Raw genomic sequence first — 13,870 nt, 5'->3', positions numbered from 1 at the left:
CTTGACACCGATCAAGAGAAGATTCTTGTGTCAAAGTGAAGTGAAAACAAATTTCTACAAATTGGTCTATATTTATTACAATTATTAAACAAAATAATTGATTGCAAAATTACTCGCCCCCTTCAAGTCAGTATTTAGTGGATGCACCTTTGGCAGCAATTACAGCCAAAGTGGATAGGTTTCTATCAGCTTTGCACATTGGGTCACTTCAATTTTTCCCCATTCTTCTTTACAAAACCGCTCAAGCTCTGTCAGATTGCACGAGGATCATGAGTGAACAGCCCTTTTCAAATCCGGCCACAAATTCTCAATTGGATTGAGGTCCGGACTTTGACTTAGCCACTCCAGGACATTAACTTTGTTGTTTTTAAGCCATTCCTGTGCAGCTTTGGCTTCATGCATGGGATCTTTATCATGCTGGAAAACAAATCTTCTCCCAAGTTACAGTGCTCTTGCAGACTGCATCAGGCTATCCTCCAGGATTTCCCTTTATTTTGCTGCATTTATTTTATCCTCTACCATTACAAGCCTTCCAGGGCCTGCTGCAGTGAAGCACTCCCATCACATGACACATCCACCACCATGCTTCATGGTAGGGATGGTGTGTTTTTGCTATGTGGTGTTTGGCTTATGCTAAACATAGCATTTTAAGTCTGATGGCCAAAATAGTCAATTTTGGTTTCATCTGCCCATAGAACCTTCTTCCAGCTGACTTCAGTCTCCCACATGCCTTCTGGCAAAATCTAGTCAAGCAGTGTCAAAAAAAGCTAAATCAAATCCACTGTGATTCAAAGTTGTAAAACAGGAAAACTTCCTAGGGGTGGGAATACTTCTAGGCACTGTACACACATACTCAGCAGAGATTTTAAATTGTCCCATTTAGAACCAAAGATTTAATCACTGTGGAGGATTTCTTACTCTGGTGGCATAACATCTTTCCTGACAATGGTTGTCAGTCTACTTGGCAGATGAAAGAGTATCAGGTTCTGGAGCCTCCTCTGTGGTAGTTGTAGGAATTGACACTGAAAATGCAGAATATGGTTCTGACAGCTCTAAAACCTCCCCCCCCCCCCCCACCCCGTTCCTTTTTCTTCTTTCTAGGATGTGTATCTTGATCTAGGGAAGATGCATGGGTACACCATGGAGACAGTTGTGGCATCACCCAATATCATTCCTAATTTGCTTTCAGTTAGGCCTACTGCAGCGGATGTGGCAAGCAAATCATGGATGGATCTCCAAATCAAGTTGTAGCTGTTTCACTGTCCCCCACAATACTGATCCTCCTGTTTACCATATACAAGCTCAATGTGGCTTGTTGGTTGTTGTATTTCAGTTATGGATGTCATACCCACAGGAGTTATCTTTTTTCCAGTACAAGTTCTTAATTGGATATCTTCAGGCTTCAGTTTAATATCTTTGAAATGCCTCTCAGTCTCATTTTGCAGAATGACTGAAACAGCTGAACCAGTGTCTAATTTTATTTTAATTAATTTGCCATTCACTTCTGTGTAAACCGTATTGCTCGTCTATTGTTAATTTCATATTGTCAATCTCAAGAGTATCCAGTCCTGCAACACTCTCATCATCAGATTTTTCATTAACAGCATTCAAATTAGTGTTTTTATTAGGAACTGTAACTTGACTTTTTACCCGTCTCTTCTGAGTAGTCTATTTTTGCCTGCTCGATCTGCTCTTTGTGTCCTTCCTTGCTTGCTGCATTTTCTGTGAGTTTCACCTTTAAACCTGCATTGTTCTGATGTATGTAAACCCCTGCCACAACGGTAACACAATTTGTTTGGCCAGGTAGGTTTCTATTTAGATGAAGCTTGATTCACTCTCACTTTTATTCCTGACTGCGATTCAATTGCATCTCTGCCTGTTTCCATTTAAACAGTGATTTCAATAGCTCTTTTCAATACAATTTGTGCTTCAGTAAGGAGCTATTTTAAAATACTATCTTGTAAGATTCAACAAACTAAATGATCATTTAGTGCATTATTAAGCCCATTATTGAACTGACAATGCTCAGGCAACTTCTTCAATTCAATCACATAAGCTGAAATGGACTTTCTTTTGTTATGATTCCACTTGTGAAATCTAGTGTTCTGCAATCAATAATGGCTTTGGTTCTAAGTGTTCCTGCATTACTTTCAACATTATCAGCAAGGCTCATTTTGGATGGGTTGGTTGGAGCAGTTAAAATTCAAAGCAAACTCTACGCCTTTAAACCCAATGAACTCAGCAAAATTGGCCATTTCACTGCTTTAAAATATTACTGAATTAGCTCAGTATACCTTAGCCAATTATCTGTTGAGTAATCAAAGGCATCAATATTTCTGATACAGGTAGCCATTTCTGCTTTCTTATGATTATCATCACCTGGTATTCTTAATGAATTCGTGAATGCTTCTGTTTTCTGACTTTTCTTTTTTTAAAAAATGGTCTTTTTTAAAAACATATTAAAAAAATGACCCATCGCTGCACGTACTAAGTTGTGTTTTGTACTTGCTACTCAGGTCAGTTTAAAAAACCTCATCACCAATGTTATGTCTTATAACTTCAAAACATTAAGCAAATTCAAAGGAAGATACGGAAGTCCGAAAATGTGAGTCCAACTTCGAGCTTACTTTAAGCGAGGCAAGCGCATATCACTTGGTAGTTTGATGACTATGCAATTCAGATATTTATACCTATAATCAATAATAAATTATTTAATGAACAAGAATGCTTCAAGTTACAATATTAAAATATTAAATACACAAAATTTTTCCAGCATAGTACAATTCAAATGCATATTTTAATTTATATTTTTCCTCTCCTTACTCATGCAATTTAGTCTAGTAACACCAGATTGCAGAGAATGTAATAAGTTTGTTGCAGTTCAAGAAATCATTATGAATATTGGCTACTGATATCAAATTGGTCTGGGACTATAAATTCCACAATTTCTTGATTTTGTATCTTCCAGAACCAGGCAATCACAATCTTGGGTCGATTGAGCATTACCTCCACAACCAGTAACTTACTTCTGAAATTATGTACACAAAAAAGATGCAGAACTGCCATGTAACCTTTTGAACGAGCCATTTCTAAACATGTAGCAAACCCTTCTGCATGAATACATTATGAATCACTAGTACATTAAATTCCAAGCTGATTCATAGATGCTAAGTTTGAATTAAATAAAAAGTCTGCAAAGAAGTGCTATTTGCAATATTCAGATTATTGCCAATTTACTAAAATTATTCATTTCTGGGAATTCCCTTCAATAAGTATATTTCTGAGGACATTACTTTACAAACTGTCTACTGTTACAGAATGCAAGTTAAACAATTTGGAACGTACTAGCTCTTCCTACATGTGAGATTCCATAAAACGGGAAAAGTGAAATAAATTAAAACTTGTATCACCCTAATTGATCTGCAAGATAAAAGCACTAATGAATGAAGTAAGCTTGCACAAAAAGGATCCCATTTGTTTTCTTGGCGAAATAATGATGGGCCTCTAAAGATGACAAGGTAATCATCATTCTCTATAGCACCAGCTGAAAAACAAAGGTTCAATTCCCACTGCTAACTACAAGGACTTTGTATGTTTCCTCATGATCACCTGGGTTTTCTCCAGTTTCCTCCCACATACCAAAGATGTACGTGTTAGGGCTAATAGGTAGTAGGCATGCTATGTTGGCACCAGAAGCATGGCACCACATGCAGACTGCCCCCAGTACATCCTCAATGCAAGTAACATATTTTAATGTTTTCATGCAAATGTGACAAATAAAGCTAATCTAATCTTTAGAAATTCCAATATTTTTGTTTTACTGCACAATTATTCATACATGTTAACACAAATGAAACAAATGCAAGGGAAGGAAGCTGGAGCAGGAAAGCAGGAATAATTCACTTTCTTTTTTTCTTATTGCACAGTTCAAACAGTGGGAATACCAGACAGGAAAGTGGAATGCTCCTCTTGAGGGATGTGGGAAGGCAGAGAAACCAGCAGCATCCCTGATGACTACACGCACAAAGTACATTAAGCTGCAGCTTCTTTCAGACCGTGTTAAGGAGGTGGAACTGAATGAACTCCAGATCCTTCAGGAGGCTGAAGGGTTGATCGTCAGGCAATACAAGGTGACAGCTAAACCAAAGATGCAGGACATAGGTAACTGGGTAACTATCAGGGGGCCTAAAGGGGATAGGTAGCTAGTTCAGAGTACTCCTGTGGATGTTCCTCTCAATAACAAGTATACCGCTTTGGATACCGTTGGGGTTTGGAGGAATGACTTAGCAGGGGAAAGCCACAGCAGTCAGGTCACTGGTACTGTGTTTTGCTCTGTGACTAGAAGGAAGGAGAGAAGAGGTGAGCTGTGGTGATAGGGGATTCAATGGTTAGGGAATAGACAGGAACACATACTGTGTATAGGAATGAGATTCCAGGATGTTGCCTCCTGGATGCCAGGGTCAGAGATATCTCAAATAAATGCACAGCATTCTTAAGCAGGAGGGTGAGTAGTCAGAGGCTGTGATCCATGTCAATACCAATGACATGGGTAGAAAGGGTGACTATACACTGCAAAGTGACTTCAGGGAGTTTGGTGCTGTTACCTAAGGACAATACTGCCAGCGTTGTGATCTCAGGATTGTTACCCGTGCCACATGCTACTGGGACCAGAAATAGGAAGATTATACAGTTTGATATGTGGCTAAGGAGATGGTACAGGAAGGAGGGCTTCAGGTTTTTGGATCATTAGGCTGTCTTCCAGGAAAAGTAGGGCATGTACAAGCAGGATGGTTTGTGCCTGAACTGGAAGAAACTTGTGGGAATGTTTGCTAGCACTGCCATGGTGGGGGGGCCACAAAGGGTGATCAAACCAGAGTTGTAGGGGGATGGGAACCAGAGCAAATAGTGGTGTGCTCGTGGAGAAACATGCTGTCAAGCTGACAAAGCCAGGAATAAAGAGGTTGATATGGTAGGACCCATGTTTTGAGTTGTGTATAATTCAATGCAAGGATTATTATAGGAAAGGCATATGAACTTGCCTGCAGGAGGGGCAGGACTGGTAGCTTAATGTTTTGGGGGTTTTAGATGTGATAGAGTGGGAGGGGTGGCATTACTAGTTAGGGAAATCACAGCAGTGCTCAAATAGGACAAACTGGAAGAGTCCATCTACTGAGGCTATGTGAGTGGAACCAAGGATTAAGAAAGGTATGACTACGTTAACAGTATTTTATTATAGACCAATCAACAGCAAATAGGATTTAAAGGAATAAATTTGTAGAGTTTGCAGACTGTTGCAAAAAAACATAAGGTTGTGATAGTTGCTGATGTTAACTTTTCAAATATTGACTGGAACTCCCATATAGTAAAGGGCTACAGTAAAGAACAATTTATCAAATGTGTTCAGAAAAGTTTCCTTACTCAGGACACAGAGGTTCCAGCAAGGTCTAATAACAGATCCCTGATGAGAGAATGAGAAAGGGCAGGCAACGCAAGTTTGTGTTAGGGAACAATTTGCACCTAGTGATCATAATGCCATTAGCTTTAAAATAATCAAGGTCTACGATAGGTCTGGACCTTGGGTTGAGATTCTAAAATGGAGGAAGTCTAATTTTGGTAGTATCAGAAAGGGTCTGGCAAGTGTGGTTTGGGACAGGTGGTTTTCTGGCAAAGGTGTGCTTGTTAAGTGAGCGGCCTTCAAAGGTAAAATTTTGAGAGTACAGAGATTGTATGTTTCTGTTAAAATAGGGATAACAGGTTTAGGGATCCTTGGCTTTGAGAGACACTGAGTCCCTGGTTAAGGAGGAGGTACACAACCGATATAAGCAGAAGGGGACAAATGAGATACTTGAGTACAAGGAATGTAAGAGAAGACTTAAGGAGGAGATCAAGATGACTAGAAGAAGGCACGAGGCTGCCTTTGCAGGTAAGATGAAGGAGAATCCCAAGGGCTTTTACAGATATATTAAGAGCATTTATATATTATATATTTATATATTTTGTCCTCCTGAAGATCAGAGTGATGATCTATGCATGGAACCAAAGTGATGGGGGAGATAATAAATTGATTTTTTTCTATCTGTATTTACTTGTGAGATGGACAGAGTCTGTAAAAATTTACAGGTTACAGAGGAGATATTTGCTACCTTGAGGCAAATTAAGGTGGATATATCCCTAGAGCTTGAAAAGGTGTTCCCTCAGATCTTGAGAGGCTAGTTCAGAAATTCCAGGGGCAGCCACAATTATGTTATAGACATAAATATTTAAACCATTATAGATATTTAAAACATCCTTAACAAGTGAGACACTGGAGGAATGGAGGATTGGTCAACATTGTTCCATTGTTTGAGGAACGCTCTAAAAATAAGCAGGGAAATTATAGGCTAGCGAACCTATCATCAGCAGTGAGTAAGATACTGGAAGGTATTCTAAAGGACCAGATATCTACAAGTATTTGGATCGACAGGGACAGATTAGGGATTGTCAATATGGCTCTGTGCGTGGTAAATCATCTCTAACCAATCTTAGAGTTATTCGAGGAAGTTACCAGGAAAGTTCATGAAGGCAAAGCAGTAGATGATGTCTACAGGGACTTCAGTAAGGACTTTAACAAGGTCCCGCACAGCTTCAGATGCTTAGCATTCAAGATGAGACAGTAAATTGGATTAGACATTGGCTTCACAGAAGAAGCAAAAGAGCAGTAGTACCTGCAGTCTCTCTGACTGGAGGTCTGACTAGTGGATCCATTGTTGTTTATCACCTATATCAACAATCTGGATGATAATGTGGTAAATTAGATCAGCCAATTTACAGATTACACTGAGATTGGGGACAGTGAGGAAAGCAATCCAAACTTGCAGTGGGATCTGGACCAGCTGGAAAAATAGGCAGACACACTGCAGATGGAAATTAATGCAGACAAGTGTGAGGTGCTACTCTTTTGGAGGGCAAAGCAGGGTATGACTTAAAAACAGTGAGTGATAGAACATTGAGGAGTGGTGTAGAACAGGGGGATCTGGGAGCAGAGATCCATAATTCCTTGAAAGTGCTGTCACAGGAAGATAGGGTCGTAAAAAAGCTTTTGGCACACTGGCCTTCACAAATCAAAGTAGTGAGTATAGGAGTTGGGATGTAATATTGAAGTTGTACAAGACGTAGGGGAGGCCTAATTTGGAGTAGTGTGTGAAGTTCTAGTCACATACCAATAGGAAAGATACCAATTAAGGTTGAAAAAGTGCAGAGAAAGTTTACATGGATATTGCCAGTACTTGAGGACCCGAGTTATAGAGAAAGGTTGAATAGGTCTGGACTTTATTCCCTTGAGTACAAGAGAATGAGGAGTGATTTGATAGAGGTATATAAAATTATGAACTGTAATGATGGTTTTTTTGCAGGCTTTTTGTGTGAAACCAGAACTAGAGGTAACAGGTTAAAGATAAAAAGGTGACATGGTTAAGGGAAACTTCTTCACTCAGAGAGTGGTGAAAGTATAGAACAAGCTGCCAGGGTAAATGGTGGATGTGGGTTTGATTTCAACATGAGAAATTTGGAAATGTACACAGATAGGAGAGCTATGGTTTGGATGCAGATCAACAGTTTGGTATGGTATGGTCTAGATGGGCTGAAGGGCCTGTTTCTGTGCAGTAGTGTTCTCTGAATAAACACCTAAAAAGCCAATTTTAAAGAACCCATTTGTAACCAATAGTCTGACAAATGTTGTTCAACATGTAGTGTCTTCAACGAAGGAAAATGTTCAAGAGACTTCCAAGATTAAAACTGACTCTTTCCCAAAGACCTTTGGTCTTAATGATGGTCTTGGAGACATTTTCTGCAGGAAATCAAAACTTTAGGCCTCTATAGCCAAAGGCACATTAATTTCACAATGGAGAATGCTTTGTGGAATTATGTTCAAAGAACAAAGCCATCTTCAGCTTACAAACCTCACATTGAGGCCCTAAATACATTATAAGATACGCTGGGTAGGCGACCTTTTACATGCCTGACACCAGACTCCTGAAACAGAGACTGTATTCTGAGCATCAAGGGAAGAATTGAAATGAATACACTATTCCCACTGTCTCCTGGAAATTCCTGGCCCATGAAAAGGAGCAGTTAGGATGGGTATTGGAAATATCCATCAGGAGAACAAAGAAGCCCTGTGTAAACAACGCCTCAAACTACCCACACTCTTGTTCCATTGGGCATCTCCTGTGCACCTGTGAGTGGTCTGCAAATACGAGACACGAGTAAACTTGAGGAGATATGCTATATTAGCAAGTAAAACAATTGCAAAATATACTCTAAAATAGAACAGCATATGCAGTCACATTTCAATTGAAAATAGAATAGAGATAATGTAGGATATCACAGCTAATGGTAACAGGCTGCAGTGAGGTTGCAATAATAGTAAATTAACATACTTTGGTCACAATAGCAAGAGAATCAAACAATAGATAGATAGACACTTCATTGATCCCAAAGGAGATTAGTGTCACAGTAGCATTACAAGTCCAGATACACAAATATACAATTAGAAGAGAGAAAAAAGAATGAATAAAAAAGGAAGTTACCTCAAACAGTTCAGCAGGAAGGGGGTCACAATTTCCCCTGCTGTAGGTTGATTCATTATAAAGCCTCTCCAGCAGAGGGCAAGAATGACCTCATACAGCACTCTTTGGAGCAGCACAGGTGTCTTAGTCTATTACTAAAAGTGCTCCTCTGTTCAGTCAAGTTGGCATGCCGAGGGTGAGAAACACCGCCCAGAATTGCCAGGATTTCCTACAGGGTCTTCTGTTCTACCACAGCCTCCAGTGTGTCCAGTTTGACTCCTACATCGGAGCCAGCTTTTCTAATCTGTTTATTGAGCCTGTTGGCATCACCCATGTTGATGCCATTGCCCCAGCACACCACCACATAGACTGAACTGGTGACAAAAGACCGGTACAACATGTGAAGGAGAGGCTTGCATACTCCAAAGGATCTGTCTCCTCAGGAAGCAGAGGTTACTTTGGCCCTTCTTGTACACAGCCTGTGTTGGTGCTCTACTCAAGTCTGTCATCCAGGTGCATTCCCAGGTACTTGTAGGTCTTCACCACATTCATGTTTTTACCATCAATAGTAAGAGGGAACACTGCAGGCTTAGTCTTCCTAAATTCCATCACCATCTCCTTTGCCTTGCTGATGTTGAGCTGCAGATGATTCAGCTTACACCATTTGACAAAGTCCTCCACCAGGATCCTGTATCTATCCTCCCTTTATATACCCAAATATTGCTGAGTCAGTCCTGCAGATGACATGACTTAGTGTAGTATCTAAAGTCGGAGGTATACAGGGTAAACAGGAAGGGAGACAATACAGTCCTGTCGGGCCCTATTGCTGCTTATAGCCAGCTCTGAAGCTGCACAAACTGCGGTCTGCCAGTCTGGTAGTACATTATGCAGGATCCAATGAAAGTGCCATCCTGCATTAACTAGAGCCTTTCCCCCAGCAATGAGAGCTGTATGGTATTGAAGGCACTTGAGAAATCAAAAAACACGATCCTCACAGTGCTGCCCTACTTATCGAAATGGTAGTAGGCTCTGTTCAGCAGGCAGATTGCAGCATCAACTCTAATGTGCTCCTGGTAGGCAAACTGCAGGGGAGCGAGGGCTGATCTGACCAGGGGTCAGCGGTGAGTCAGGACCAGCCTCTCTAGGGTCTTCATGATATGTGAGGTCAGGGCTACTTAACGGGAATCATTCAAGACTTTCAGTTAGCCCTTCTTGGGTACTGGGACCACACACGACGTTTTCCACACAGTCGTCACCCTTTCCAGGCTGAGACTCAGATTGAAAATGCACTGGAGAACTCCACACAGCTGCTCAGCACACTCCTTCAGGACCCTCCAGCCCCAATGCTTTGCTGTGTCTGAGTTTCCCCAGAGCCCCTCTCACTTGCTCAGCAGTGAAGGTGAGACAATGATGACTGGGAAGTTGGTGGAAGGTGGGGGCTGGTTGGGGTGAAGTTCAGGATGATAGCAACTGGTATGTAGCAGTGTGGATGGTAGGTGTAGGGTAAGGAGGGGATGTAGACAATGGTAGCCTTTGTTGTTCATCCACATGTTAAACTGAAGAGGGGACAGTTTAGATAGGCACAAACCTAAGAGGTCATAAAGATTTTGCATTTGGAAGTCCAAAAACAAATGTTAGAGGTGGGCTGAGATAGAGGATGATAACAGCACTTTTCAATGTAAAAAATATTGTGAATCTAGTATTTTCATTTTGAAATTGGAAGGTAAACATTTACAATTTTACTAGCATTAGCAGTTTGGAAGGAAAATGGAATTCCCAAAGGTCAGTAGATATACAATCAAGAGAGCAAGGGTGAGGTCTACCAACATACAGAAATTGCAATGAATTTAGAGGAAGCGAGTTCAAAGTATTATTGCTGCTAAAGGGCTTTAAAGGAACATTTTCAGATTGCAAAAGTAGGCATGAATACTGGTGGGAGAGCCCATACAAATGAAATTGTGAAGCAAGGACATGATGGCACAGAAGGCAGAGTAGGTAAAGTAAGGTGGATCCTGTGTCTGAGTCAGCGGATAGAGGTTTCAGGAAGAATGGAGTTACAGTGTCACAGAATCTAATTCAGGATACAGCTTATATGAACAGAGAGCAAGAATCTTAAGGGACTGACACAAAGACCAAAACTACTAACAAGCCAAGGAGAAACGAAGCAATATAAACCATGAGGACTGTTGGGAAGGAGTACGAAATATAGCTAGATGAAAGAGTTCAGAATGAGTCATGGCATTCTCATGGCCAATATTTGCTGCATGAACTTACAATGGCCTCAAAAAAGCAGTATCCATCATTAAGGATCCTTACCATCTGTGACATGTCCTCTTCTCATTAGTACCACTAGGAAGTAGGCACAAGAGCCTGAGGACCCACATTCACATTTCAGGAACAGCTTCTTTCTCTCTGACACCAGATTTCTGAAAGATCTGTCAACACAACCTTGCTACTCTTCATTCGCACTATTATTTAATTGCACATGAGAACAGATTTTTACTGTTTCACACTGTAGATGGATACTTTGTTGATCCCAGAGGAAATTACAGTGTCATTGTATATCCATGCATTACAAGTACACAGATATAAATATTAGAAGTAGAAAGAATAAAAAAAAAGTTACCACAAACAGTCCAACAGGAGGGGGTCATCACTTCCCCGGCTATAGGTTGACTCATTACAGAGCCTAATTGCTGAGGGCAAGAATGACCTCATATAGCGCTCTTTGGAGTGGCAAAGTTGTCTTAGTCTACTACTAAAAGTGCTCCTCTGTTCAGCCAAGGTGACATGCAGAGGATGAGAAACATTGGGCAGAATCGCCAGGATTTTCCGTAGGGTACTGCTGCCAACAAAACAACATGTCAATGATAATTTAACAGACCCCAATTTTAATTGCAAGTGAATGAGTGTGAGGGGAGAGGGGGTAAGGTGTCAAATTGTGGTTAGAGTGACAGCCACCATTAGCCACCAGTGGTTACACCCAACTAAAAGTGTAGGGAGAAACAAGGCAGTATACTTAGATCATTGTTTGCAAAATACCAGTAGCTATCATGAAACCATGGGTGTATCCAATGAATAGTCCAAAACAGGAATAAGGTAGTTATTAGAAAAGGAAAGATGAATAGATTCAAAAACTTCACTTGATAACATCAGGAGATAAGTGATGGGTGCAAAACAGTAACAGAAATAAGATAAGTGATGGCTTTGATTCTTTGAAAAGTTTAACTTGAACTGAAAAAATTGTGAAGAACTGTGTTACAGTAATTGCCAAACCAGTTTTGCAGCATAGGTATTTCATGTACAATTGAACAGCTGACAGATGAAATGTTTTTGTTTTTGCTAAATCCATTCTGTATCCCACAGATCTTCAGAGTCCAAAGTAAACCGATGTCACCATATACAACGCTGAGATTCATTTTCTTGTGAGTATATTCAATAAATCCAATGTCCATAATGGAATCAATGAACGACTGCACCAACTGGTAGAACCAGTGTGCAAAAGGCAACAAATTGTGCAAGTACAAAAAGAAAGTTTAAAAAAAAGAAATAATAATAAATAACTAAAGCAACAAATACTGAGAACATGAGATGGAGAATCCTTGAAAATGAGTCCATAGGTGTGGGAACAGTTCAGTAATGGGGCAATAACTGTTCCTGAACTCAGTGGTGTGAGTCCTGAGGCTCTGTACCTTCTTCCTGATGGCCATAGCAAGAAGAGAGCATGATCTGGGCGGTGGTGGTCCCTGATGGTGAATGCAGAAGGATATGCTCAATGGTGGGGGGGTAGCTTTATCGACTATGGGCTGGGCCATATCCACGACTTTTTGTAGGATTTTCCATTCAAGGGCATTGGTGTTTCCACACCTGGCTGTGATGCAGCCAGTCAAAATACTCTCCACCACACATCTATAGAAGTTTCTCAAAGCTTCAGATGTCATGCTGAATCTTCGCAAGCTAATAAGTAGAGGCACTGCCATGCTTTCTTCGTAATCACACTTACATGTTGTGCCCAGGAATGGTCCTCTGAAATTATAGCACCAAGGAATTTAAAGTTGCTGACCCCCTCCATCTCTGATCCCTGATGAGGACCGGTTCTTGGACCTGTGGTTTTCCACCGCCTGGTCCATAATCAGCTCCTTGGTCTTGCTGACATTGAGTAAGAGGTCTTCTGTCAGTCAGTTATTTTTAGGGATGGCTGCAAGCGTCATATTGGTATAAAATGACACTGATCTAGTAGATGGATTAGAATAAGAAACAAAATTGAGCTACACTTAAAAAGCTTTATACCCAGCACATCTTGTAGGAATAAACTATTATTCTGATTTGGAGCCCAATCTCTTCTGGACCCCTAATGATAGTGGAGTTAAACTCAGAAGAAAAATTGATCTTGACTAGGAGGCTACTACTACACGTTATCATGTAAACAGCTATGGAAATAGTGCAACGTGATGCAAAAGTAATCGTGTATTTTCAACTAGAAATCAACTATCCACTGCAACCCTGTCCAGTCCTCGCCACCGAAATTCTCCAAATAACACATGTATCCTCGCAACAAGACACGTGTCCATTAACCCCCAATTCATTATGGTTCTATAAAGCAGTGGCCCCTTCTTCAAATTACTTCCTTACCACAGGATTGACCCCTTCCCTTCCTAAAAGCAACACAGAACCCCGATTTTTTCATTATAGAAGCGGCGCACCGTACCCCAACCCCTCTCCATCAGAGCTTATTCCACACCCGGGGGCAATGTCCGGACGACCGGCTGGGTCAAGCTGGCTGCTGTTAACTGGGGTCCAGCAGCCCCCCTGCCCATCCGTGGTGGACAAGATGAACCATGCCGAGCTTTTCGGCCGGGCACCCAACTCCCGTTAAAAAAAAGTCCGCCTGCGGATCCCACACCGTCTCGGCTCTCTGGCGCCGCCACTGCTACTGGTGCTTCGGATGGTGTATTCGTGTGTACGTGCAGGACGTGCCGGGCCGTGGGCTGTTGCTCGGTGTGGGGGAATCAGGGATGTAGGGCCGGCCTGGCCGCTCCTTACCTTGACAGTGTTTAAGGACAGAGAGAAAGTTTCGTGGTAGTTGTGTTTTGTCCAGTCGTAAGAGTCTCTCAACTCGGGGCGGGCACTGCGCTTTGCTTCTTTTATTCGCTTTTTAGCTTTGTGATTCATTTCCTACTCTTTCAAAAGGCCGGAGCCCTCTTTTCCCGCTTGCCGCCAATCTCCAAAAGCAGGTCCTCCAGCCGTGGATCTTCGCACTTATAGGCCTTCCAGAATTTTCATACCCCTGCCGTACACTGGCCACACCGGCCCGTCCATCACGC

General features: G+C 41.4%; 1 protein-coding gene across 1 annotated transcript in view; it reads right to left on the bottom strand.

The window, feature by feature from the left end:
• The window catches only part of jmjd6 (jumonji domain containing 6, arginine demethylase and lysine hydroxylase), a 30,087-nt gene extending 16,233 nt beyond the window's left edge, over window positions 1-13,854 (bottom strand). The window contains exon 1 of the mRNA XM_073026029.1: window positions 13,590-13,854. Coding sequence (XP_072882130.1) covers window positions 13,590-13,718 — 129 coding nt within the window. The 5' untranslated portion in view covers window positions 13,719-13,854. The remainder of the gene's footprint in view (window positions 1-13,589) is intronic.
• Between the last annotated feature and the right edge of the window lie 16 nt (window positions 13,855-13,870).

This window comes from Hemitrygon akajei, chromosome 22 (assembly GCF_048418815.1).
Source record: "Hemitrygon akajei chromosome 22, sHemAka1.3, whole genome shotgun sequence".
In the NCBI taxonomy this organism is placed as follows: domain Eukaryota; kingdom Metazoa; phylum Chordata; class Chondrichthyes; order Myliobatiformes; family Dasyatidae; genus Hemitrygon; species Hemitrygon akajei.
Note: the sequence above shows the minus strand (reverse complement) of the source record. Positions and strands in the feature narration are given on the sequence as shown.